Below are 26,350 nucleotides of genomic sequence, written 5' to 3'. Positions count from 1 at the left end.
TCCCAGTATATGGCATAGCCTCTGGCACACTGCAGGCATTTCATAAATGTTGATTAGAGGGCCTGGAAGCCACTCAAGATGTACACATGTTTCTTACCTCATGTATGATTGCCAAACACAGACACATACTGTTTTTAAAAACACAGTGGAAAGAAGTTGGACAAAGTAGGAAGAGTGCTTTGCCTCACTTTTGTGGAACTACTGTCTTTACCAGAAATGTTCCCCAGTGGGAGAGAATTTCATGGAAGTCAGATTTGAATTGGATTTCCCAAGACAAGGATAGCAGGCTGACATCGGCCCAGTAGGTAACACACAGATAGGGCTTCAAAGGCTCGCAACAGATGTTAATCCCGAGTTCTTGCAGGTAGAAGCTGATTTTGGAGACCTATGCCCATTTTCTTGCCTTCATTTTAGCTTCCTTTGAACATTTCTCCCAAAAGTTCTCTCATACTTCTATGTATTTCTTACCCTGCCCCTAAAATTCCATGTCCAACAGAAACAGAAAAAAAAAAAAATCAGGCTCTCCCATTCTTTCTTCTGTGATAATTTCCTCTAATCTTTTTCTCCCTAACATGTCACAGAGCAAGTTTCAGCCCGCCAGTTGAGAACTTTAAAGTTGATCTCTCAAGATAGCCAGAAACTCGCTGTTTCCCTTTCAGCTAACAACAAATAAGGATTTTAATATCCCTCCCTCCATTTCCTGCAGCAAAACATGTTCACCACATGAAGTCACATTTGGACCTTTTGAAGTTACTCTGACAAGAAGTAGTCATCCATTTCACCATTTTTCCTTAGTCCAAAAAGCAAATGCAATGAATTTTGTGAGATAAAGTTATTTTTAAACGAGGAAGTATTTCCCAAAGGGGGAAAAAGTAAATTTTCGATTTTACATGTCACCCACTTTAAAAAGTAAAATAATAATAGTAATAAAAGCAAAATTAATGGTGTTAGGTTGGACCTTTTGAAATGGCCATTTTTGTAGGTCTAGTCAAATACCATGAATTTCACAGGGTTCAGCCTAGTGCAGATAGGTTCTCATTGGCATTCATGGAATCCTCATAATGTCTTGATCCCACAATTCTTGGGCAAGAAAACTTAAAGACATAGACAGTGCCATGAAAGGAACTGTCATGAGTTCAAACCGAAAAATACTACTCCGTTTGTTTTCTTTTTTAAAAAAAAATGTTTAAACCAAAAAATATTTTCCGACTTTTCATGTTAAAAGCAATGGCTCTCACTCATGGAATAGGATTTGGTGTGCTTTATCTTCAGTCCTTAATGGAACCTTGTAGACATTTTTGAAGTAGGTATTCCTGACATTTACTACATAGGTGTGAAGAGGTAAAATTCCACGCTTGAGCCTACCAGAAAAAAAACCCTCCCACTCTCTCTTCTCCCCTACTGCACTACCCCCATTGATTAATAAAGAAATTGTGCCTCAAACTGGCTTTTCAGGCATGTTGTAACAGATTGATGTGCGTTTATTTTGGTTAAAGAAGAAAGTGAAATACATGCATAATTCTTTCATAATATGTATATTTCATGAATTTTTTAGAGAACACACTATATATACACATATTTTAAAACTACAAATTAGAACTATAGAATTTGTTCTGGAACTCTATAACCCAGAATGGGAGCAGAGTTCTTGCACGAAATTTGTTTTGTTTCATAAGCTAAATAACTGAAGTGTAGAATTTCAAAGCTAAATGGTAATGATAGAAGCTAGAAACTAGACGTATATTCATTTAGCATTTTTGAAACCACGACTATCTCAGAATTTTGTTAGCTACCAGGATATTACAAAAAATATGTCGCTAAAAAGGCTTGGTGGGTCCTTTCCAATTAGAAAAATAAAAAAAAAAAAAAAAAAAAACAGGAATCTGTTAAAGACAGAGAAGTTTTATTTGCAAAGTGACCAGGAAGGTGGGCAAAGAGGGAAGAGAAAACCACCTGCCAGGAGAGAGCCGGGAGGCGGGGTGCCTCTTGAAAGGAGAGAGGGAAAAACACCAAACCTTTGAGGGAGGATCTTGGGATTTTAAGCCTTCCCTGACCCCTCCTTGTTGGGCGGGAACCCACAGGACGTCCCCCACTGATGGTTGCTTAACCAATTCAGAAATAGCTGGGCAATTCTTGTGCCACCCACTTAAAGGTGTGGCCAAGATTTCAGTGGGTGTGGATGGTCTCAGTCAATGTGCATTGTGAAAACACACACACGCACACACAGGTATAGCTAATTACAGCATAATTTAATGTTTTTAAGGTATCACTCCTTGTTTGTATTTCACCTTTTGTGTTTTAAAATTGGCCAGGAATTTCTAGATACCAGGCCAAGGTCAAATACCAAGGTTTTTGCATACAATGTAATGAGTTAATTAAAAATAATAAATAAATTTTAAAAAAAAAGAAAGCCATACCCATTCACAGCTCCTCGTGTAAATTTATGCTTAGAAAGGGAATTTGCACTGCAAGCAAAGAGAGCGAAAAGGGAAAAAAAAGAAGGGATGAACTTTAAATACGTACAACAGATATTTTTATACTCAATACCCTGGAAAATATGTTATAAATTACACATTTTCATAGCGATTGATCCTTTTATGAACATTTATTATCTTAGACTCGTGCTTATCCAAAAAGCTAGACTTTCTCCGGGTTTTTCTTACTTTCTCATTAAACCTGACTCTGAGAAGAAACAATATTTAGAAATGGTATATTCCCTACAAATGCATGATGTGGGTGCTTAATCCTCTGTCATCTGAGGTAATACAGTTTCCATGTTGCCGTGTGTTATTTTCCCTTAAGTGCTCCAACCTGTATTTTGTATCTGAGGTGTATATCAAAATTGTAACGCAACAATGTATGACTGCTTTTTAGAGGGAAGGACATGCGAGCTGATGATGTGTAAGTAATGGAGATTATAATGCATGTGATGTAACCCTGAAGCTATGCACATACTCAAAAGCCCAAAGCTGAGCTGCTGTTAACTGGTTGGTACAAGCCAGAAATGAGGGGCAGATGGAGAGGCAAATTTACCCTCTAGAAACGATGTTAACATGGTAGTTAAAGATTCAGTCAACTTTTTTATGTGTACCATGGCTCTAACATTAGAAAGGAGTAAATCCAGTTTTAAAAAAATATTTTACAGCAGCTCCAGAACCCTACAAATGCCAGGGAGTTCTCCCTGAAGCGATGTATTGAAAAACTCTAGGGCTCGCCCTTGACTTAGTCACCAAGCATAAAATGTGAACAGAACAGCCAGGATAGCATCACAAAATGTGAGCACAGATAATTTAGTTCTTTGCATTGTTTTGGAGCCAGCTCTTCTGGTTTTCCTACATTGACAGTTAATCCAACATTTAAATTGTATTTGTAATGGAATGAGAAAGCTTTGGTTTCTAGTTAGCATAATGAGGTTGTCTCAGCAAGTCAGTCTGAGCTTCCAATGGACAACACAATTCCAGAAATTAGGCAGTAAATATAGACTGTCCTTTCAACAAACAGGAGATGTCCTCTGCAGAAAAGGGAATGAAGCAAGAAAGGCAAAGCTAGTAGAAAGACAGAGAGATCAGCATCAAAAGGAGGGGACAGAGGTGAATCAGCTGCAGAGGACAGATAAGGAGCAGCAATAGATGTAATGTAGTCACAAACGCAGATGACTGAGCGGGAAACGAGGAGGAGTTGGAGAGAAATGTGGTGTCATACAAATAAGAGACTCCCCTCTCTGCAGGATGATGTGTGTGGTGACTCATCCAAGTAGTAGATGTTTGATAAAAAGTGCAAACATGATAGGATGCTGCATGCAGTACTAAAGTGAAAAGGGAAAAATATAGGGTGGAGATTTTAAATAGTCCAGAGGCACACTTCTGGGTTTCTTGGGCAGCATGGGGTTAGTTGTGTGTCTTTGGTTCTGATGCTGGCAATTGTTAGGGCGCAGAAGGAGCTTAAGAGGTCAACTGCCCCGTTTCAGACAATATCGGATGCTCTGTGTTTATTGACTTCCAGTCTGGGGCCAGACAGTGCCTGCAGCCAGCCTTTCACAGAACTGACCCCAGCGTCAAGTGGAGTATAGTTGGAGGAGGGAGCACTGAAATGTTGCTCACAGGAATGCTAAAAGGGTTTGACAAGGTTCTGCGGGGGCTGTTGTGCTCTCTCTGCAGCCCACAGTGGCCGAGCTGCTGAAGGGAGCTGGCCATGAACTGAATAGTTGGAGTTGAAGGAAGCTGCCTCTGGAGACCATGACAGCGCCATGCCTGGGGGAGGCTGTTTGCAGAGATAGAATGTTAAATTGACCCATAGAGATGCCTGACCAGCAGAATCTGGGTCTGCTGCTAGCAGGTGCCCCTTTCTGGGAAGAAAATGTGCCTGGGGATAAGAAGCAATTCAGCAGCACTTAACAGTGTTGGTAGCTATCAACTATGAGCGTTATCTGTGGGCTAGAAGCAGCAGTTACTGTAATAGCAGTGTGGGGAAGAAAGGACAGAATCCATGCACCATACATACTGGCAGTGTTACCCTAGCTCTGCTGATTTAGAAGCCTATGACTTATCTGTGTCTTTGTTTCTTCATTTTAAACATTGACCTTAGAAAAATTCTCAGGGGGCTTAACATACAAGCCATGCAACAGAACCTTCTAACTCAATATTCAGATGCTAGAATTAAAGATTTCATTCATTTGTATTTGAAAGACAAAAAGGAGGGAGGGCGAGAACAAGAACAAGAGAAAGAGAATGAACAAGACAGGAAAGAAGAGACAGAGAGAAAGATCTTCCAGTGACTGTTTCACTCCCCAAATGGCTGCAATGGCTGGAGCTGGGCTGGTCCAAAGCAATGGAGCCAAGCTTCTTTCTGGCCCCACATGGGTTCAGGGGCCCAAACTCTTGGGTCATCTTTTGCTGCTTTTTCTTAGGCACAGTTGCAGAGAGCTGGATCAAAACTGGAGCAGCCAGAATAGGTGGAGACTTAGCCTGCTATGCCATGGCACCAGCCCCATAATTATCTTTCCTGATAACCTCCTTCCACATTTAAATCTCTGGTTACAGAGAGAAGAAAGCCAATTGGATACCCATCTTCTGTATTCTGTTTCTCCTTCCTCTCTCCTGATTCTCTCCCCTTTATTCCTGGTATTTACAGAGCACTTACTTTGTTTTAGAAATTGAACTGTGTCAGTGGAACCTGATTTCTTGACATTATCCTCTAATTAAAGGATTGTAGCTTTGCAGCTTTGATCACATCCGAAGCTCCAGCAACTAACCATGGAAACTCAGACTTTGTTCAGGAATCGTTTTCTGTAGGGAGCAGCTTTCTGAGCACTAAATTGGGAGGGCTGGAAGGAGGGAATTGGTTAGTAATTAGGAAAGATTTAAATGACTGAAAATATGTCCCTGCTTGTATAAATGGAAATTTTCCTTATGCTTACAATATCCTCTTGGGAGTGATAAAAGACTGAGCTCAGCCTGGGTTGCTTTTATGATGTCTCGATACATGGTTGAGAGAAAGAAAGAAGCAATGAAGAAGACATAATTCCAGAGGATGTTGGTCTCTTATTCTTTTGATTTTAGGGGATTTTTTTTTCTAAGTGATACCTGTCTGTACATGTTTTATGAAGTCATAGACTCTTAGCGTGAAAACTCTATGTTGTATGATCCACCTAGACGCTTAAGGGGCCACATTCAAGGTAACAGCTCCAGCATAGAAAGCCCTCCTCTGTAGGGAAACCTGGCTGCTTCCTTTTCGTAGTCTTGCATTTCTCCTCATGTATTTTCCTTGCCTTGTTTTCTTCTCTTATTTGACCTCATTTCGTTATTACTCACTGGAATTGGCCACCCAGTTGTTGGTGAGCTGGTAAGCAATGCTTCCTCTGAGGAGCAAGGGTCCTTGTAAAGCTTCAGGATTCTTCAGAAGACAGGAAGAGATTTGCAGTAAGTAAGAGAAGCAGTTGCAGTCACCCGCCACAGTGATTTGTGAGGAAGGCAATGTGTCACCTGCTGGGAATACAGGCTGAAGGCTTGTGGAGACTGCCCTCATGAAGCTTAGGTTCTAGTTGCTGACATTTATTTAAAAGTCATTTCAGTGGAAAGATAAGAATACCCTGTATTGTATACTCTGCTTATTAAAGCAGTAATTATGCATTGAGGTAAATATGGTATTTCTGATTTATTTGATGGCTGAAAGACTTAAGCATTCTCTTTAAATTTTTTTTATTTTATTTTTACTTCTTTTTAAATTATTATCATCTTTTTATGATACAGTTCCATAGGCCTTGGGATTTCTCCTGCCCCCTTCGCAGATCCCCTACCGCCACCTGCACCCCAAATTTGGCTATATTATTAAGCATTCTTAATAGTCTGCCTAAACTCAGAAAAGCTGTTTCCTGGGAGATTTTTAGGCACAACCTTTTTTTTAGATGAGAAATAATAAGAAATACTAAGAAGTAATTATGGACAACAATCAAATGCCAAGATCCACAGAAGCCCAAACACAAAAGAATATAATTATTCTAAGGAGCTATGAAGAAAACATTGAGTCCTACATGCAGTAGCTCGTATTTAAGTTTTTCATTAATGGATTTTGACCAAAATGCTTCCATAGGTGTCTTCCGCCTTACCCAGCCTTTCAGCTGCTTTGGGAATGAATCACTTGGTAGTCTCTGGAGACAATGTATTCCTTCCTGTAAAATTGATTTTAAAGCATATGAGCTAGGTTAAATATGCAAGACAGGTAGGGGTATTCCTGTCCAGGAGGGTACAAGAACCTTCTTCACCCACACTAAAATCTTAACTTCAGCAGATTAGATTATAAAAACCCAATCAACTTTGTGCATATTATGGGGTACATAGAACTAAATAACTTTGTAACATTCATATTTGTATGTTGTGGTGGGTATTGTTGCACAGTGAGTTAAGTCACCAATTAGGAGACTCAGTTTGTGCAGGATCAAATTCCAACTCCTTCCCTTCCAGTCCAACGTCCTGCTGACGCACCTTGGAGGAGGCAGATGACGGGCCAGGTAGTAGGGTTCCTGTCACCTGTGTGAGATTCCCAAAGGCGATTCTAGCTCCTGGCTTTGACCTGCTGTAGGTGTTTGGGGAGGAAAGCAGCAGATGGAAGATCTCTCTAATCATTTTCCTCTCTTTGTGTTGAATCACTCTGCTTTGCAAGTATATAAACAAGTTTTTTAAACTATATACTGTTTAAAAACAATAGTTTAGTCATCCAACCAAAATCTTTTAAGGAAAGTGTAAAATTCATTTTTAGGATGAATTAGGATAATTATGTGAAAAAGAATATTTTTTTAAAGATTTATTTTTTTATTGAAAAGCCAGATATACAGAGAAGGGGAGAAACAGAGAGGAAGATCTTCCTTCCAATGGCTCACTCCCCAAGCGGCCACAACAGCTGGAGCTGAGCCAATCCAAAGCCAGGAGCCAGGAGCTCATCCGGGTCTTCCACGCGGGTGCAGGGTCCCAAAGCTTTGAGCTGCCCTCGACTGCATTCCCAGTCCACAGGCAGGGAGCTAGATGGGAAGCAGGGCCACCAGGATTAGAACTGGTGGCCATATGAGATCCCGGTGCATTCAAGGCGAGGACTTTAACCGCTAAGCTATCGCACCGGGTCCCAAAAAAGAATTTTGATCCAATGCCTTTTCTTGCCTTTCAGGCAGCACAATTTTTCCTGTGTATAACTGTGCCTCAATTTGCACCACATTTAATGTGTATGAACTTTCCATAATTGATATCAATGTTCACCTTCCAGGCTGACACTTTAACATGGAAAAATACCTTCCCACATATACTAACATCTTTATATGCAGTTGGTAACTACTGTTAGATTGTAAGTCTCCATACTTTTCACTTAAACCCCTCCTTCGATCCCCATGAAACTGAAAACTTAGGAACATGAAAATGAAAACTTAGGACAAGGGAAGCATTCAGTGAATATTTATTGAATGGATTAATATCATGTTTGAAAATTTTAGTTGGCCAACTTTAATGATATATTAGTGTTGCAAGCTACATGAAAACTAATTTTAAACACACAATAAATCAGCAGGCATTTGGCACAATAGTAAAACCACAGGTTCAGTCACCTGAATCCCACATTGGAGTACCGAGTTTGTATCTCAACTTCTCTGCTTGCTCTCCAGTTTCCTGATGCTGCACACTCTGGGAAACAGCACATAATAACTCAAGAACTGGGTCCCTGCACCCATTTGGGAGACCTAGATTGGATTTCAGGCCCCCAGCTTTAGCTTGGCCCAGCCATGGCCATTAAAGGTATTTGAGAGTGAATCAGTAGATAAAAGATCTATTTCTTTCAGCTCTTTGCCTTTTCAAATAAAATGAAAATAATTTTTAAAGTTACTTAATAAGAAAACATTAAAGAATAATGCTATTGCAATCAATCGATTAATTTTGAAAGGGAGAAAATGTTGAACAGACTTTCAAGCTTACTTCTGTTGCCACATAGGCAGTCATCAAGAGAAGGTCTCAGCAGCAAATCTGATCCCAAACTTCAATGAACCTGCCAGCCTGAAGCACATCCCACCCCAGGATGAGCGTTGGGGAAGCAAAGTGTTAAGACATGGGTGGGAGTCTTCTGGGAAATCTCCATCATGATACGTAGAGCTTTACACAGTTCTGAGGGACACTCCTGATGACAAAGACCATTGCACAAAACAGTCTGGTATAGAGGTCTGATAAAAGGAGAGCAGATTGTATAGATCATTGCCTTTATGTCCATGTATTCCCTTCCAAGTATATAGGAAAGAAGGTTCCAAGGCCATTCTGCAATTCTAATTGAGTATGGAGTCCCAAAGTGCCGTAGAGTTGGTAAACAAGCCAAGACACACCATAACTTCAAGCAGAAACCAAATACAGTATGCAAGAAGAAATGGCAGGAGCACGAGGTGTTACAGTGAGGGAATATGACCATGAGGAAGGCTCATATCTGACTGATCCCCTGTCACTAGAAAGCTGGGAAAAATAAATGCTCTTAGGCTCTACCTTCAAAGATTACAATTTAGTGAACCCCGTTTAATCAACCATTCTCCCCTGGCATGACAGATGGCTTCTGCCAAGGCTCGGATCTGTAACCAATGCATAGTAAGTGTGCAATAACCACTTGTCAAATGAACTTTAATGATTTAAACAAAATTATGTCATCTAATAGATACAGTCATTCATCATGTCAAGGAATATTACTAAGCATCTGTGTAGGATTCCATACACTACTAGAGATATGAAAGTAAAAGAAACAAGATTCCTACCCATGAGAAGTGTTTTGGGGGATGGGTAATATAAAGAACATGTTAAACAGACATAAATTCAGTGAGAAATTAAAACTGGGCAAGTTAATGATGGGCTGGTAGGCTATTTGAAGTGGTTTAGGTAGCAAGTTCTCTGAGGAACTAACTTTAAAGCTGAGATTTGTAAGTAAAACACAAAAGAAAACAAAAAGAAGAAAAACAAACAAAAAAAACCTAAGAAATTTTTGGGTCAGTATGAGAAGAGCTGAGAAACTACATTCTTGTCAGAGGGACCACTGGCACAGATGCCCAAAGGCTGGAAGGAACTTGGCCAGAAGTGAAACAGATTGAAGGCTCCTGTGGTGGGGAAACAGTGAAGAAAGCAGAAAACAACCTAAGACAGGATTAGAAAGGTAGGCAGAGGTCAAGGTGAGGGATCTGGGTTTTATTCACACTGTAACAAGACACAGAGGGAAAGGGTTTAGCAGAAGTGAGTCATGATCTGATACACATCTAAAGAAAATCATTAATGTTGTTGAGTCAAAATGCATCGAGGATGGTGCAGGGAGCCTGAATCTCTGGGAGAAACTATGGCCCAGCCTAGAAAAATAGGATAGAATCACAGAAAATCAGAAAGAATTGAAATATGGCCTGCACTACAGCAAACAAAGATAGATTACATAGGAAGATGGGAGGGAGGAACTGCGGTTCAGTGGTAGTATTATCTGTTGGAAGTGAGACATTCTCCCAGGAACAGGTTTAGAGATAATTTGGTGTCTGATTTTGAGCATTAGGAGTTTTTAAAAGTTTAAACATTTAAATGTTAGAACATTTAAAACATCAAAGTATGCAAATAGATATATAAGTATAGAATTATAAGAAATATCAGAATAAATAAATACATTAGGTTGTATTTTGTGTAAGAATTTATAAGTTTTCAACACTTTTTGTTTATATACATTTTTAACCTGTTATTCAAAATCCAGTCTTTCAGAAACTTGTGTGCTGTGTTTTAGTCCATTGCAAGGCCAGTTAGGAAAGCTAAATTATATTTAACTATTTTCAATATTAAGGGAGAAGCCCACCCAGTTTCCCACCCACCCCAAGTCCCGGATATGGGGCATGCTCTGAGATACTTGCTCAAGTGGTTTTGATAGTTCATCAGTTATGAATCGCTGCCATTTTCGCCACTCCAAGCACGATGAGGTCGTTGAAGAATCCACTGATTGACCTAGTCCATCATAGATTGTGTATTTGCCCAGTATTTCGCTGCCAACATGTAGCTGAGGTGGTTGATTGGCTTGTTCTTTCTTCTGTCTTTTCTTGGCTAGGGTTCTGAGTCCGGCATTTCGATTGGGGAGATCCCCAAAGAAACTTTGAGGTATTCCCAGACCAGGTTCTTGTATGTTCTAGCAAGCACAGGGCCTAGCACAGTCCATCTTTACGATCATCTGGTGGTTGCAATTGCTGGGTTGGTTCTGTTTTCTGTCCTGACTTCCACTGGAACCAATGGGTGTTGCAGTCCAGCCTGCTTCTGCCCAGCACGTACTTGGCCCTCACATAAACCAGTGGGAGCTGCAGCCTAGTCGGAGCAACCCACAATAACCCCCACCAGGCCCGCCCCCTACCCTGGTCTGCCAGTATGTGTAGCAGACTAGTCCAGTCTGTCCCACATCCCATTTGGCTCTCGTACATGTCAGTGGGTATTGAAGCTTAGTTCCATCTAACCAGCTCAACTATCCAGCCCTCATGGATGTTGTTGAGTGCCTCTCTGTCTAGCCACCGCAGCCCCTGTCCTAGTTTTCATGCCCTCCTGCGGGAGTAGTAACCCAAGAGGGTGGAGTCCACTATTTCCCTCCCAGGTCTCTCTCAAACCCGGTTTATGCACTCTTCAGGTGGTTTTGTGGTTTGACTTGACAGAATTAGCCCCCAGTGCCAGCTTCTGCCACCTGATGCTGCAGTTAAGCCCAAACAACCCTCACTCAGTCTAATTTATGCTTGCACCAGTAGGAATAATCAGCCCAGCCTGGCTTTTCCCTGATCTAGTCCACACGAGGCGCACAGGTGTTGTAGCCCTGCTTAGTCTGGTCTGTCCCCATCCCAGCCCACGATCTCCAGTGGGAGTAGCTGTCTGGCGAGGGGTCCAGCCCCTTAATCCACCTGCCAGCTCTGCCCTCTCCCTTCCTGGTTCTCACGCATGCTGGTTGGGTGCTGCAGTCACATCCAGTACAGGCAACCTCACCCTGGCATTCCAGATTGTGCACTGGTTTTTGTTGCAACCAAACGTGGCTTGACCCACACTCTGTTCTGATGTTCGGATTTGCCAGTGAATGACAGGAACTGATTCAGCCTGGTCTGCCCCCAACCAACCCATGCCAAATATATTTTCTAACTGCCTGCGAAACTACCAATATCTAACAAACACATCAAATTCAGCATGTCTAAAGTAAAATGCTTATCCCTTCATCCAAACTTACTTTCCTGTTGTTCCCATCTACTTTGGTGGTATCATCACACAGCCAATTGTCTTAACAACTATTTGACACCTTTCTGGTCTCCCATTTGCAATTTTCCTATCACTGTTAATATTATTTAGACTCTGTTCAGTTCCCAAAAATGTTTAAAAATAATGGCGTAGAAACTCCCTTTGTATCATCTTTCGAGTCTATTTTTCGTCTCAGCTCCTTAATTTCATTCCCATTTTCCTAATTCAGACTTTCATCACCTTCCACTTATAATATCTCAGTAGTTACCCAGCTGGTTATCCTGTCTTTCATCACTTCGTTTTTCAACCACAATTTTTCACTGTTTCAGGTTTATCATCCTCTAATCCTAGAGGCATTGTGTTAAATCCCTCTAGGAAACCTTTCTATGGCCACTTACAAACCAAACTTCCTAACCTGTCACTCTTCTTCAAAAATTCTTAACCTGTCCACTTCTACTGGAATCATTTCTTTTTTTTTTTTTTTAAGATCTTTTTATTGGAAAGGCAGATATGCAGAGAGGAAGAGAGACAGAGAGGAAAATCTTCCATCTGATAATCCACTCCCCAAGTGGCCACAATGGCTGGAACTGCTACGCCAATCCGAAGCCAGGAGCCAGGAGCTTTTTCAGGAACTCCCATGTGGGTGCAGGGTTTCAAGGCTTTTGGCCACCCTCAAATGCTTTCCTAGGCCACAAGCAGGGAGCTTCATGGGAAGTGGAGCTGCTGGGGTTAGAACTGGCGCCCCTGTGGGATCCCAGTGTGTTCAAGGCAAGGACTTTAGTTCCTAGGCTACCACACCAGGCCCTACTGAAATCATTTCTAAGCCAGCCACTCCCAAACTGCTCACAATTCAAGATCATACGGGATATTTATAATTTCCTGGTCCTCTTCATAAGTATGTAACAAAACTCATTTAAAACATGTGAATGTTTTTGTTATACTTCTCTGTTTATGTATCACCTAGTTCATTTGAGCATGTGAGGTGGGAAAACAGTTTACTAACTGTAAAAACACTTTGGGGATGTTATCTCTGGGAGACATAGAAATTGTTTAAGTTACAACCACAGAGGACTGTAAGTTGGTGAGCCTACCACCTTCATTTTCCAGAGATGCCAATTGGCTGCACTAAGAAAACTAGTGCCAAAGGAACTCACATTCCTACTTCATTGCATGAGGCCGCTTCAGCAAAATGAAAACTGAATTTTTTTTTAAAGATTTATTATTATTATTGGAAAGCCGGATATACAGAGAGGCGGAGAGACAGAGAGGAAGATCTTCCATCCGATGTTTCACTCCCTAAGTGAGCCGCAACGGGCCGATACGCACTGATCTGAAGGCAGGAACCAGGAACCTCTTCCGGGTCTCCCACGCGGGTGCAGGGTCCCAATGCTTTGGGCCGTCCTCGACTGCTTTCCCAGGCCACAAGCAGGGAGCTAGATGGGAAGTGGAGCTGCCGGGATTAGAACCGGCGCCCATATGGGATCCCGGGGTGTTCAAGGCGAGGACTTTAGCCGCTAGGCCACGGCACCGGGCCCATGAATTTTTTCCTTGTAAGAAAGGATGGGCCTTCTACATGTGTTCAATATGTTGGTAATTCTTCCGCTCGTCTTAGTATCTGTAGTCTCTTTAAATCAAATAGAAATAATTTGTATTCTGTCCCAGTTACCCTCCTGATCCCACAGCCCCATGCACATTACACTCTGACTCCCAACTGTGAAATAATTTGCTAGCAACAGTCCCCTGTGTTCTGTACTTGACTAATTTTAATTGAAATCTTCTGTCAATTATCTAGCCCTTTCCCACTGGATCACTCAGCCCTTCGTGTTTTTTCACAATTAGTGATTCTGTTAAATTTCCATTTCTTAGCTACCCTAATTCCAAGATGATCTTGCACCAAATCTATTCCTTGATTTTATTATTGCTGATAAGTCATTTTTAAAGTGCTGGGTTTCATAGATAATTGAGATATTAAAATATAACTAGCATTTAATGAATACTTTCCACGTGCCAAATAACTTTCCTTATCTCTATTAATGGACACACAGATTAGCTAAAAAGAGTCAGTGTTTTCTTTGGTATATTACAAAGTCAAAGCTAAAAGATATTAAATAACTTGCTCAGTGTCACAGAATCCTAAGTAAAGGAATTGAGAATTGAATGGAGCCCTTCCTCAGTTTTTAGACTGCGTGCTTCTCATGTGCTGCTTTTAGAGTGGGAAGATGACTAGACTGTGTAGGAAACCTTCACAGGCAGTGATGCTGCCTTCTAAGAAGTGTCTCCTAGAGGACAGTCCAACCTCATGCTCATCTAGTAAGGCTGATAATAAGCACATGCTTCCGGCATGTTCCTTGAATTGTCTCTAGGTGTGAGTGCTTTTGGGGTATAGGAAGGATGATAAAATAACGTTACAATCAAGATAAACTATGAATTCACCAAAAGGGTAAGAGGCAATGCCATGTCATGATTTGGAATGCAAACTCAAACCAGACTGCCTGATTTAATTCCTGCCTTTGCAATGTATTGGCAATCTAACTTTGGCCAAATCGATCTGTGCACGGTTCTTACTTCTATAATACAGAAAATGGAGAATGTATAAGTGTGTGTGTGTGTGTGTGTGTGTGTGTGTGTGTGTGTGTGTGTGTAATGCTTAGCACAGTGCCTGGAATGGAGCATGTGCTGTCTAGGTGCACGTCAGCCATCATCATCATTATCATCACCCTTACCAACTTCATTTTTCTTGCCTTATTTCTCACCTCTTTCCCATGCTTGTTCTTCCCATATCTACGCTTCCATTACAACGATTGTTCTCTGGATGGTCTCCCACCTCCCGATCCTTGCATGTGCCTCACTCCAGGCCTGGAACACCCTTGCCCTTGCTCTGCTTCCACATTTGTCCCCAGCAAGCCTCACCTGGTTAACTCATTTAGCGCTTATCTCAAAGTCTCCTCCTCCAAAACACTTTTTCCATGCTTCTTCATCTGTAGCAAAGGTTTCCTCCTGTGTCCAAGAGTGTTCGTCTTCATGTGAGCATCTGAAAAAAAAAAGAAGAAACACCTGAATCTGGAAGTCAACAATAGTGCCAAAAATCCCATCCATCAGAAACATGCTTACAACAGAATGTCAGTAGCGAACAGATTTTAAATATTTCTGTGACTTAATGCAGCAACATTCAGAGAGGAGTTGTAATGAATGGAATTTTTCCAATCTTCCCAAAGCCTTTTGCCTCAGGTCTTTGTGATTTAATCATTGTAAGGCAGGCCATAACATCTAGATTAGGTTATTTTGTTACCATTGCAGAAGAGACCAGCACACCATGCCCAATCATCAGCTTTCAGTCTCAGAGAAGTTGAATTACTTTCTTAAAAGGGAAATTTCAGAAATGGAATCTTATAGATATAGAATCTCAGAATTAGGATATTTAAGAAAGGGCAGTGGAAACTCAAACACTCAGCTATTTTAGCGAAAGTACTTTAAATCCTTAACCCCTTTCCACTATGTATCCTTGAAAGTGAATGATTCTGAGTTGTTTCCTTATCTATACGATGAGAAAATAATCCTAGCCTCCAAATGTTTGAATGAGGCAACATATAGAAACCACCTTTATCTATATCTGATGCTCACTGAAGGTTATTGTTTGTCATTATTAATCTCGGCTGTAATTAGTGGCATCCAAGTTTTCAAAATCCATGCATCAGGAATTCGTGCTTCAAGAAGAGAATCCTTGGGAAAAAAGAGAACTCTAAGGAGAAGTAAACATTCAGTATCTACAAAATAAAATTAAAACTTTGGAAAGGCCCCAGTGCAATGGCCTATTGGTTAAAGTCCTCGCCTGCAAGCACCAGGATCCCGTGAGGGGGCCGGTTCGTGTCCCAGCTGCTCCACTTCCCATTGAGCTCCCTATTTGCAGCCTAGGCAGGCACTGAAAAATGGCCCAAAGCCTTGGGACTCCACATGCATGTGGGAGACTGGGAAGAAGCTCCTGATTTCTGGGTTCAAATCGGTTCAAATCTCAGCTGTTGCAGCCACATCCACATAGGGAAGATCTTTCTCTCTCTGTCTCCTCTCTGCTTACCTGACCGCCCAATAAAAAAATAAATAAGTATTTAAAAAAAACCTTTGGGAAAAGGAAATAGTAAATATATAAATATATGGAGCTGTGTCACACTTGGTATTTTAAAATGTCATACCAACGAAGTGAGCAATAAAAACCTCTGAAAATGTCATCTGAACAATGTTTACAGATAAAAATTTAAACCTTGGGCATAGAAATAACAATCAAAGTGATCCTGAAAAGTTTCCAAGACTGCAGGACAACAAGTTTCCCCAAAACAGGAGAGGATTCAGGAGGACAAGGGCAATGTGCTGTAACATGCTATCATTCAGGGTGACAGCAGTGATAAAGGCCACAAATACAAAACACAAATAAATCTGTCCTATGATTAAGGTTTGGTTGGTATTTGTCCAAAGGAATAAAAACAGACACATCTCTTTGGTCATGTCTAACACAGTAAAAAGAAGCCTTCCTCTCTAAGAGGAGCCCTGAGTTGGTCTTACCCCATCCTAACTCCAGTGAGGCAAATCCCTTCCCCTGGGGAGACAGAAGAGACCACCTGTGATGAGAAAGTGATAAAGACACCAATCTTTAAGACTTCTGGTGCTGAAATTCTGAGCTCCTTTAAAAATAAAAAGTTCAAGGTAACTTTTTTTTTTAGTTTGTTCTTACAGGAAAGGCAGATTTATAGAGAGAAGGAGAGACACAGAGAAAGATCTTATTTCTGCCGTCTCCTTCCCCAATTGGCTGCAATGGCTGAAGCTGAGTCAGTTGAAGCCAGGAGCCAGGAGCTTCTTCCAGGTCTCCCACATGGGTACAGGATCCCAAGGTTTTGGGCCATCTTCACTGCTTCCCCAGGCCACAAGCAGGAAGCTGGATGGGAAGCAGGGCAGCCAAGATGCAAATCAGCACCCAAATGGGTTACCAGCTCATGCAAGCCGAGGATTTAACCACTAGGTTATTGCTCTAGGCACTCAAAGTTTCTTTTAAACTGTATTTGATAGTGATTAACTTGATTTAGATTTTATTTTCACACTTATTATGTCAGCATTTTGAAGAATACAAACAATAGTGATGACTGCTGAATGCCTGTTTGTTGTTTAATACCCTACTAGATATACAGTAGTATATTCATTTTACAGATCATGAATCTGAGGTTCAAAAACGTTTTGTGGGCCTGGCATGGTATGTAAAATCCTCCCCTTGCATGCACCAGAATTCCATAATGGCGTAGTATCTTGGCTGCCCTGCTTCCCATTCAGCTTCCTGTTTGTGGCCTGGGAAAGCAATAGAGGACGGCCCAAAGCCTTAGGACCCTATACCTACATGGGAGACCAGGAAGAAGCTACTGGCTCCTGGCGTCAGATCAGCTCAGCTCCGGCTGTTTTGGCCAGTTGGAGAGTGAACCTCTACATGGAAGATTTTTCTCTCTGTATGTTTTTCTCGCTGTATATCTGCCTTTCCAAATGAATGAATGAATGAATGAATGAAGACTTCAACTGACCTTCCCAAGATATTTAGGAGGAATAACTGGTGGACTTGAGATTTCAACTCAGAGCTCTCTGATTCTGAATCTCTTGTTCCTTCCTGTTTTCCCGGTGCAGTGCAGTGCCAGGAGACAGTTCTGAGAATGATCGGGGTGATGAAAGGCATAGAAAATGTATGCCAGTCAAGAAAAACCCAATAAACAATAGCTTTTGACTTGATTCTCACATTATATCACATATATCCCAATAGACTAAAGATTAAATGACTAAAATTAGACTATGACTTATAATACTGCAAGAAAAACATGAATAATTTATTAGAGATATTTGGAAAGGAGAACTATAATACAAAACCCAAAAGCTAAAAAAGGGAAGGATATTACAAATGTGACTATATAAAATGTTTTAAAATTCCTCATGGCAAAAAATAATACACCAGGGAGAAATGAAAATATAATAATGCAATAAACAAATAATGAATCAAAATGTGTTTTTGCTTTAGTTACCCAAAGGAGAGCACACACATTCTTGACATGCAGTTAAAGTTTTTAATTTATTTCGACAAACCCAGGCCAAATAAATCAACAGACATTTTATTATACACAGAAATTCAAATATTCAATAATATGTGAGGAGATATTTAATCTTTTTAAAATTTTTTATGTATTATCACTTTATTTGAAAGACAGACAAACCAAGAGAAAAAGACCAGAGCAAACTTTTCCACCCCACTAGCTCATCCCTGAATGTAGCAGCAAGATTGAGACCAGGCCCAAGTCAGGCATGTGGAATTCCAAACACAACCCCCATGTGAGTGCTTGAGCAATGGGTGGTTAATGTCCTTCAGGACATGCATTGGCAGGAAGCTGAGAAGCCAGGACCTCAACCTTTCCCTCCAGCATCACAACAATGTAACCATGGAGTCACATATCCACTCTAAATAACCATCAGAATTCACCACTCATATCTTTTGAAAAATTTAACTGTTAATTATTATTTATTGCAGCATTTTTATCAGGGTAAATCCTAAAGCAATCAAGGTATGCTTTAACCATGGGCTTGTAAAATATGTAGTCAAATCTGACAGTGTCAACTGGGCTTGCCACGTGTAACCCAGTGACCTTGACTGTTAGTCGCCATCTTGTTGACTTAGTGACCTCTTCATCCCAAAACCCCACAATTTACTGGGAGATAGAAGAGCAGATCTGGAAGTTTACAGCTTGATGGAATTTTAGACTCGAATAATCTAAGAGTCCCTTCCCTCTGAGGTGGGAGAAAATTGAATGTCAGAATAAGCCATAATAGTCAGCTATTGAGTGGCCAGCCCCACAAGCAGGCTAGACTTCCAGTGGTACAGTACAATCTAAAACCTACACCAAGGAGTTCACCAGCATGGTAAGGAGGACTTTGGCAAATTATTATGAGAAGAACAGGATGTGCACCTGAAAATTAGTGACACTCGGGGCCTAATAGGGAAACAAGTAAAATGGTAAGCTTGTTCTTTTTCTTCTTTTATGGGTCATATCAACATTCCTGGTTGATGAAAGATAGGACAATTATTGTGTATTCACTTCAAGCAGAAATATTTCTTAGGAATGTGTCCCATTCACTCTTATTTTCTACTCACTCTTCTGCTTCTGGGACAGACATAAAGTCCTGTTATTGGAGAGTGCTTAGTAATTATATTGTATGGTCTTAAACTGAATTGATTCAAGAAAGATTTTATCTCTAGCTTTTCATTAAATGTGACTTAACAATTTTTCACCCTGGCAGAGTTTTGGAGTTGTTATTTAGATGCTCTGGTTTTCTTCCAGTATGGGCCAAGAAATAGAAGATAGCAATAGCTAAATAAACTCCAGGCACTCTTTGTTTCATATTGTCAGAATTCATTCTGGAATTCTGCATAAGAAATAGGGCACTCAAGTTTATTTTGGAATGAGGTTCAGGGCTGTCTAACTATGCTCAGCATGACAAGACCAGGCAGTGGACCAAAAAGGGGGAATTTGGCAGTCAGCCAACTCCATTCCATACCGTCTCCCCAGAACCTCGTCTGAATGTATTAATCTGTCAGCACATGCTTGTCTATGTACATTTACATGTGTCTCTCCTTATTATCCTGTTTTCTTTCTAATTTTGAAAGCTCTCATCTACCCCAGAAATCCAGGAAACTCACAGGGGCATATTAAATGCACATACTCACATCCTAATGGGTTTGGAGAGAGAATGATTTTTTCCAACCCAGACAGACCATGGCACAAACACCACAAGATGAAATTTCACATCTCTCCCAACTGAAAGTTCACAAGACCATAGAGTTTGCTAAATTAATGAATACCTGAATGAAATATTAAGGGTTTTTAAGCATGTGACATAATCATGCAAAGCCTCTCAGTTTGGAGAACCCTTTCTCTTCTATCCAAACACAACCTTTTGGTCTGGAGGTTAAGATGCTGTTTAAGACTCCCAGATAGTTTGGGAGTGGGCTGAGTGGGGGAATGTGGAAAAGTTCCCTAGTGGGTCATAGCTCCCACTGGTGATCACATGGTCCAGGTTTGGGGTTGGACAAGCTGGGCAAGGTAGCTCCAACTGATGGCAAATGTATGGGTTGGTTTGGGAAGGGGGTGGACTGGGAAGGGCCGAGTAAACCTTACCTCACTGGCAAGTACAGAAACCAGATAGGAGCACAGGTCATGCTGGGCTAGGATGTCACACCTACTGGTTTGCATGAGCCAGGGATGGGAGGAGACTGAGCAGGGCCAGGTTTTAGCACCCACCAGTGAGAGTTGGGGTAGGCTGGGTCAGGCCAGACTACAGCATCCAAAGGCAAATCCCAGGACAGGAAAGGGACTATGCCAAACTGGATCAGAGCAACCACTGGCACATGCAAGATCTATAGCTGGGAACAGGCCTGCTTGGGGAGCAAAGGGGACACCCTGGTTGGGTTGTGGTTCCCACTGGTAAGTGCAAAGGCCAGAGTGGGGCTGTTGTCTGGTCTGGACATGGCTGCAGTGTCCCTCAGCACAAGTGTGGACTGGATCTGGGGAGGGGTGCCCCAGACTGGGCTAGACTCCAGCATTCACTGGTGTTTGTGAGAACCAGGGTAAGTATAGGATAGGCTAGGCTAGGTCTCTGCCCGTACTGAGCCATGTGTGAGCTGTATCTGGATGTGCACCAGGCTTGGCTGGGCTGTAATACTCAACAGTAAAAACCAGAATGGGTGAAGGAGAGTCAGGAAAGGCCACTGTTCACGCTAGGACAGAAGGTGGACTAGGACTGGCTCATAGACCCACCGATGGGCATGAGGTCTGGCATTGGGAGAGGTTCTAATGGAGGAGCTTGGCGAACTCCTCTGCCAGGACACAGTCCCTGCAGATGAGCACAAGAACCATGATAGGGAGCAGCCCAGACCAAGCCAGGGAATGGTACCCACCAGCATATATTAGGTGCAGGCTGGGTGCGAACCATGCTGGGCCAGTTCATATCACCCACTGATGAATCTGAGTGCCAGAATGGAGTGTGGGTTGGGCCTGGTTGGGTCACAGCACAACCCAGTTCACATGAGGGCCAGGACTGGGGGCCAGGTGGCTGGACTAGGCTGTAACACCCACCAGCCTGAGCTAGAAGTGAGGGTGGGCCAGGCCAGGCTACAACACCCACTGCCAAATGCCAACGTAAGGCAGACCATGATAGACTGGGCCTCAGCACCCAACCAGCACACGTGAGACCAAGCAGAGAAGGGGCTGCAAGGGGCTCCCCTGCTGGACTACCATTCCCACTCAAAAGCAGGAGTTGGGATTGGAGCAGACCAGGCCGGGCAGGGCTATAAGACCTGTTGGCCTTGTTTGAGCTGAATTAGGGAAATGTCAGGCTGGGTTGACCATTCCTTCTGGTGCATGCATAAGTCAGAGTGGGTGTGGGTTGGTTGGGCTTTGCTGCAGCATCAGCTGGCAGACGCTGGCATAGGGGGCATATTCTACCAAGTTAAACTGCAGAGCCACCTGGAGAGTACAAGATCTGGGAGTGGAGTGGGCCCAGTAGGGAAACAGTGGGAACCTCCCTCTTAGGTTGCCACTCTAACTGGTGAGCATGAGAACTAGGACTGGGACAGATATGTCTAGACAGAGTGACACCTACCAGCAAGTGTGTGGTCTGGATAGTGGGGTTGGTTGGGTTGCACTAGGCTTCAATGTTCATTGACATGTATGAAAGCTGAATGGGATGTGGAACTGACTGGACCAGTCTACTATACATACTGGCAAGCACAGGAATCAGGACAGAGGGTGGGCCTGGTGGGAGTTATTGCAGGTCACTCCACCTAGGCAGCTGCTTCCACTGGCATACATAAAGGCCAAGTGTGTGGTGGGTAGGATCGGGCTGGGCTGCCCATTGGTTTGCATAGAAGACAGGGCTGGAGACAGAACTGATCCAGCAATTGCAACCAACAGCATGTGCATAAGCTGATTGGGATAATGGACTGTGCCAGACCCTGTATTGGCAGGCACACACAAGAATCAAAACTGGAATCACCCCAGATGAAATTTCTCTGGGGATACCCCAATTGAATTGTTGGACTCAGAACCCCAACCATGGAGAGAACTGCAGGTTCCATGGTCTGATCATGGGGTGCATGTGTCAGAGCCTGGCCTCTTCAGTGGCTTAGGTGGAGCAGTGGACAACATATCCAGGGGCACGTGGAGGACATGGCAGTACATTGAAATCTGCAGAAAACAGTTGGTACCACACCAGAAGACAGAGGACAGAACAAATTGATCAACTATGCTGGCCAAGTGTTGGCAGTGGAAATCTGGGCAAACAGAGACAGTAAGGTGGACTACATCAGCCAGTGGATTCTGGAGAGATTTCATTGTGCTTGGAGTAGCGAGATTGGCAGTAATTCAGAACTGTTGAACTATTGAAACCTCATGAGCTTGACCCTCAGAGCATGCACCACATTAAAGACACTGGGGTAGTGTCTGGTGGCTGGACCCAGAATGTAAAGGCATTTGGGAGGCTGAGTGTGGCTTCTCTCCTTATCCACCCCTTCTGCCAGATACAGGAAGGAAAAAAGATGTGGAAATGGTGATCTCACCTGCCTTTCTGTATCCTTTGACCTTTATCACCCTAATCAACTATGTAAAAATCATAAAAAATATTTTTTTAATTTTTAAAAAAGGTTCCCACATATATTATAAGAGTGCCTGGATTCAATACCTGGCTGGCTCATGACCAACTTCCTGCTAATCCAGCAGTGATGGCTGCAGTGACTGGCTTCCTGCTACTAACCTAGAAGCCCTGGGTTAAGTTCCTAACTCTCAGATTTCACCCAGGCCCACAGCCTGGGACTTCATTGGCATTTAGAGAGTGAACCAATTGGTGGACTGACTCCCTCCATCTCTCTCTCTCTCTCTCTCTCTCTCTCTCTCTCTCTCTCTCTCTCTCTCTCCTTCCCTCTTTGTCTCTCTCTTTCTGCTGCCAAACACATATTTTAAAGTAAAGTAAATTTCTATCCATCTGAATGTATAAAACACTGTAACAAGAGAATGCAAGAATTGTGCCTTATGAAAGAACAAACCTCTGTGATTTGCTGTCCTTTAGGTGAATGGCATTGACCTTCGTGGAGCATCCCATGAACAGGCAGCTGCTGCACTGAAGGGAGCTGGGCAGACGGTGACGATTATAGCACAATATCAACCTGAAGGTCAGTCAGAACCCAAACTTTTAATGTTCAGATATGTCTCTGTGTGACTGTAGACCCCTATTACTGACCACCTGTAATAACTAGTCACCATTGGTGATTTTGTTTTTGAATAATCTACATAGTGAAAGAATTAATGGTTCATATACAAAGAACATGAGATTTTGTTATTTCTAATCTAAAAAAACATTAGGCAATTAGTTAAGGGCTGTTGAAAAAAATGTGCATTTAAGTAAGTATCAGGCATCATTAGCTTTTTTCATTTATATTCTTATGTGGTACATATTTTTAGTCACCAATGGACACCATAAAAACAGTTATGATCTGGGAAGCAAGTGGAGAGAGTTCATCCACAGAAATAGACCGCGTTCAATAGACCATAGTCTCTCCTTGTGCCATTAACTTAATTCTCATTAACACTAGCATTGCTTTTGGATGTCCTTGATGAGGATTTTATTTTTCCATTTCTTCCTTGCTGGCTCTTGCTTGGAATAAACTACTGTAAACACTGAAACTTGTTGAGGTATCATAAATTGGATTAGTCAACTGAAACTTCATAAAATATCTCAAATTGGATTAGCTATACCCTGATCTTTGGTATGTTTAAGCATTAATTTCTGTGATCAGAATGAGGCTCTATGAGACAACTAGGATGTTACCTATTATGTGGGTGATTTCTTACAAAATTCATTTATAGGTTGCTCCTTTGCTAATGAAACATGATTAACCACACCACTTAGGCTAAATCCTGGGCAAAAAAAAATATTTTTTTTAAGTTGAAGATGATGTCTGTTTTCAGAACAGGAAGTTAATTGTTTTGGGTCAAGGCAGTTAATTGCATCATCCCTGGAAATCGTCTGTGCATATGGGTTAGAAGAGCTGTTTCCTGTGATTGGTAACATTAATTGGAAAGACTGAGGTTTGTTTCTTGCTTGTAACAGCTTAACAGTTTAGGTTTTACCATTAATTGTGGACAGTGGCATATTCTGCACTAGAATGAAGAAAATGCTTTCTCCATGTGTGTTTGAATATGTCACTTGCACTTAAAATCTGGCTAAAGACAGAATGTGCAGCTAAGTTACTTAGAGATGTTTATAACTATCTTCTCCTTTGGGCCAAAGGCCATAATATGGTCAGAAAGTTGGGAAGAGATTACTACAACACTCAAGGAATAGAATCTTGCCTGATAGTTTTGGAAAGCCGTTCTACTTTAAATATTAAGTGGAGTTGACTTGTAACAGGAATAAATGGCTGCATAGTTATCTAGTGGGGAAAAAAAAGAAACTGAAAAGATCTGAGTGCAATTTGATTAACAAATTCTGCTTCATATGGAGCGTTTCTTTGCTAGAGGAATTTCTTGACAACTGTTTATTTTCAAACTCTGAACTTCCTGACACATGACATAAATGTCTCTGGCTGCTTTTCTGTTACCAGAAATTTCATCTAAATAATTCTACTGATTAACAAAATGGTTAGAACTATACTTATACCAGTTAGAAACTATTGATAGTAGTCAAATGTACAAATAATCTCAAGTAGAATGGCTCCAAGCTTTAAGGGTTATGTTAAAGGACAAACATGTCCCAGTTCTCTGTATAAATCTAATTGAGGTCCCTCACAGTGGGTTTTCCTTTAAACAATACACTTAATTTGGGTATTATATCATGCGTTTATCAAAATGCCTATTCAAACTTGTTTTGTAAATTAAATAAACTAACTCTAAAGGTATTTCTAAGGAAATCTATAAATAACAGCAAGCTTCTTTCAAAATGCCAATGCATACTTTGAATACACAGAATAACATCCCTGTTTTAATATTCTAACTGTATTTGATTTATCACCATTTGTCATCAGCTGGAAATGTGGTAACAGCAACATAAAGCAATCAATGTATTCTTCCACGCTTTACATGTGACCAGGCCTTAATGGTCAGATAATAGTCTTGTACAATTAGATACATTTTGGAACTGATAAACAATTTGTGTTTAACAAGTGAAGACTGTACCATGACATTCTGTTAGGAAATTCTCACCAAGTCCCCTTCATTTGCACTGGTATTGTGAGGTATCCTGCCTTTAAGAAAGTGCTAAAAGAGCATTTTGACATGTTTTTCAGTCACATTCAAAAATTATTTAAAGCAGGCATATTCTAAATTCCCTGCTCATTACTATCAGATATTCAGAAATGTCTGACATCCATCCCAAGTAATATGGCACAATCCTTCCTTCAAGAATGTGTTTCTCTTTTTGAGGAGAACAGATCTTTATATATTTAATAGAGGTCAGTTTCTGTTGGCACATGATCCAATTGTATCATAATGACCCTGTGTCTAAGAATTATGAAATATGAGAAAAAGGAAAACATGTGAGGGCCAAAACAGTTCAGGAGTGCTAAGTGGAAATGTGAGAACAGAGGACTTTAAAAATGGATGCTATTTCTATACTGGAGAAGAGGGAGTAAGACAGTTTGGCTAACCTGAAAGATTGTCAGCTCCATGCACAGAGACACTGTAACCATATTATTTCCGCTAATTTATTTATCACATGATAATTGGTATTTCTTAAAGACAATGGGTAAAAGCTCACTATTCCTCAGAATTTGAATTCCCATGTGAAAATAATTGAAAATTAAAGGAATTCTTCATTTTTACTTACTTGCACTTTTTCATTTTTCCTTCAACAACAAAAAATAATGGCTAAAGAAATATGTGTTGCAAAATATAGAAGCATTTTCAACTGTGTTTTTCTTAGTGCTTAGCATATTTTTCTGAAGTAAATAATTTATAATTATCATATTGCAGTAATATACATCTGTCAAGTTTCACTCCACAAAACAAGACCAAACTATTAAGCACATTTCTTATTAAAATGAGATGGGTCCTTGTTATCAAAGTTATACTACCAATCATCAGTTCCATTCAATGTGTATTTTCAGGTAGTAGAATTGTAGTAACTTAATCACATGCAAACAATATTTCCAGTAATTTGATTGTGATTTATTTTTTGAGTAAATAAATGAAATTGTGTGTATTCATGGTACAGAACATGATAATTGCTAAAATATATACATTGTAGAATGGTTAGATCCAGCTATACCTAATACTTTACATAATTAACATTTTGGAGTAAAAACACTTTACACTTACTCTCTTCATGTTTTGCAAAAGTATAATATATTGTCATTAACCCTAGTCAGGATGTAAAGTGCCTCTCTGAAAGTATTCTTTTTATGTAATTGAAGTTTTATGTCATTTGGCAAATAATTTATCCCTACATATTTTTCAAATAATCTTCCCAACTCAGATTCTGGCAACTACCATTTTACAGTCCATTTCCATGAAATCAACTTTTTCAGATTCCGCATGTAAATGAGATCATGCAATGTTTGT

The 26,350-nt window shown here is 41.1% G+C and overlaps 1 protein-coding gene across 4 annotated transcripts in view; it reads left to right on the top strand.

The window, feature by feature from the left end:
* The window catches only part of DLG2 (discs large MAGUK scaffold protein 2), a 746,421-nt gene that overhangs the window by 433,480 nt on the left and 286,591 nt on the right, over nucleotides 1-26,350 (top strand). For all 4 annotated transcript variants that reach the window (XM_058663676.1, XM_058663675.1, XM_058663674.1 and 1 more), the window contains one exon: nucleotides 22,863-22,965. In XM_058663676.1, the coding sequence (XP_058519659.1) occupies nucleotides 22,863-22,965 (103 nt within the window). The remainder of the gene's footprint in view (nucleotides 1-22,862; nucleotides 22,966-26,350) is intronic.

This window comes from Ochotona princeps, chromosome 4, assembly GCF_030435755.1.
Source record: "Ochotona princeps isolate mOchPri1 chromosome 4, mOchPri1.hap1, whole genome shotgun sequence".
In the NCBI taxonomy this organism is placed as follows: Eukaryota; Metazoa; Chordata; class Mammalia; order Lagomorpha; family Ochotonidae; genus Ochotona; species Ochotona princeps.
The sequence above is the reverse complement of the archived record's forward strand: the minus strand, read 5'-3'. Positions and strand labels throughout refer to the sequence as shown.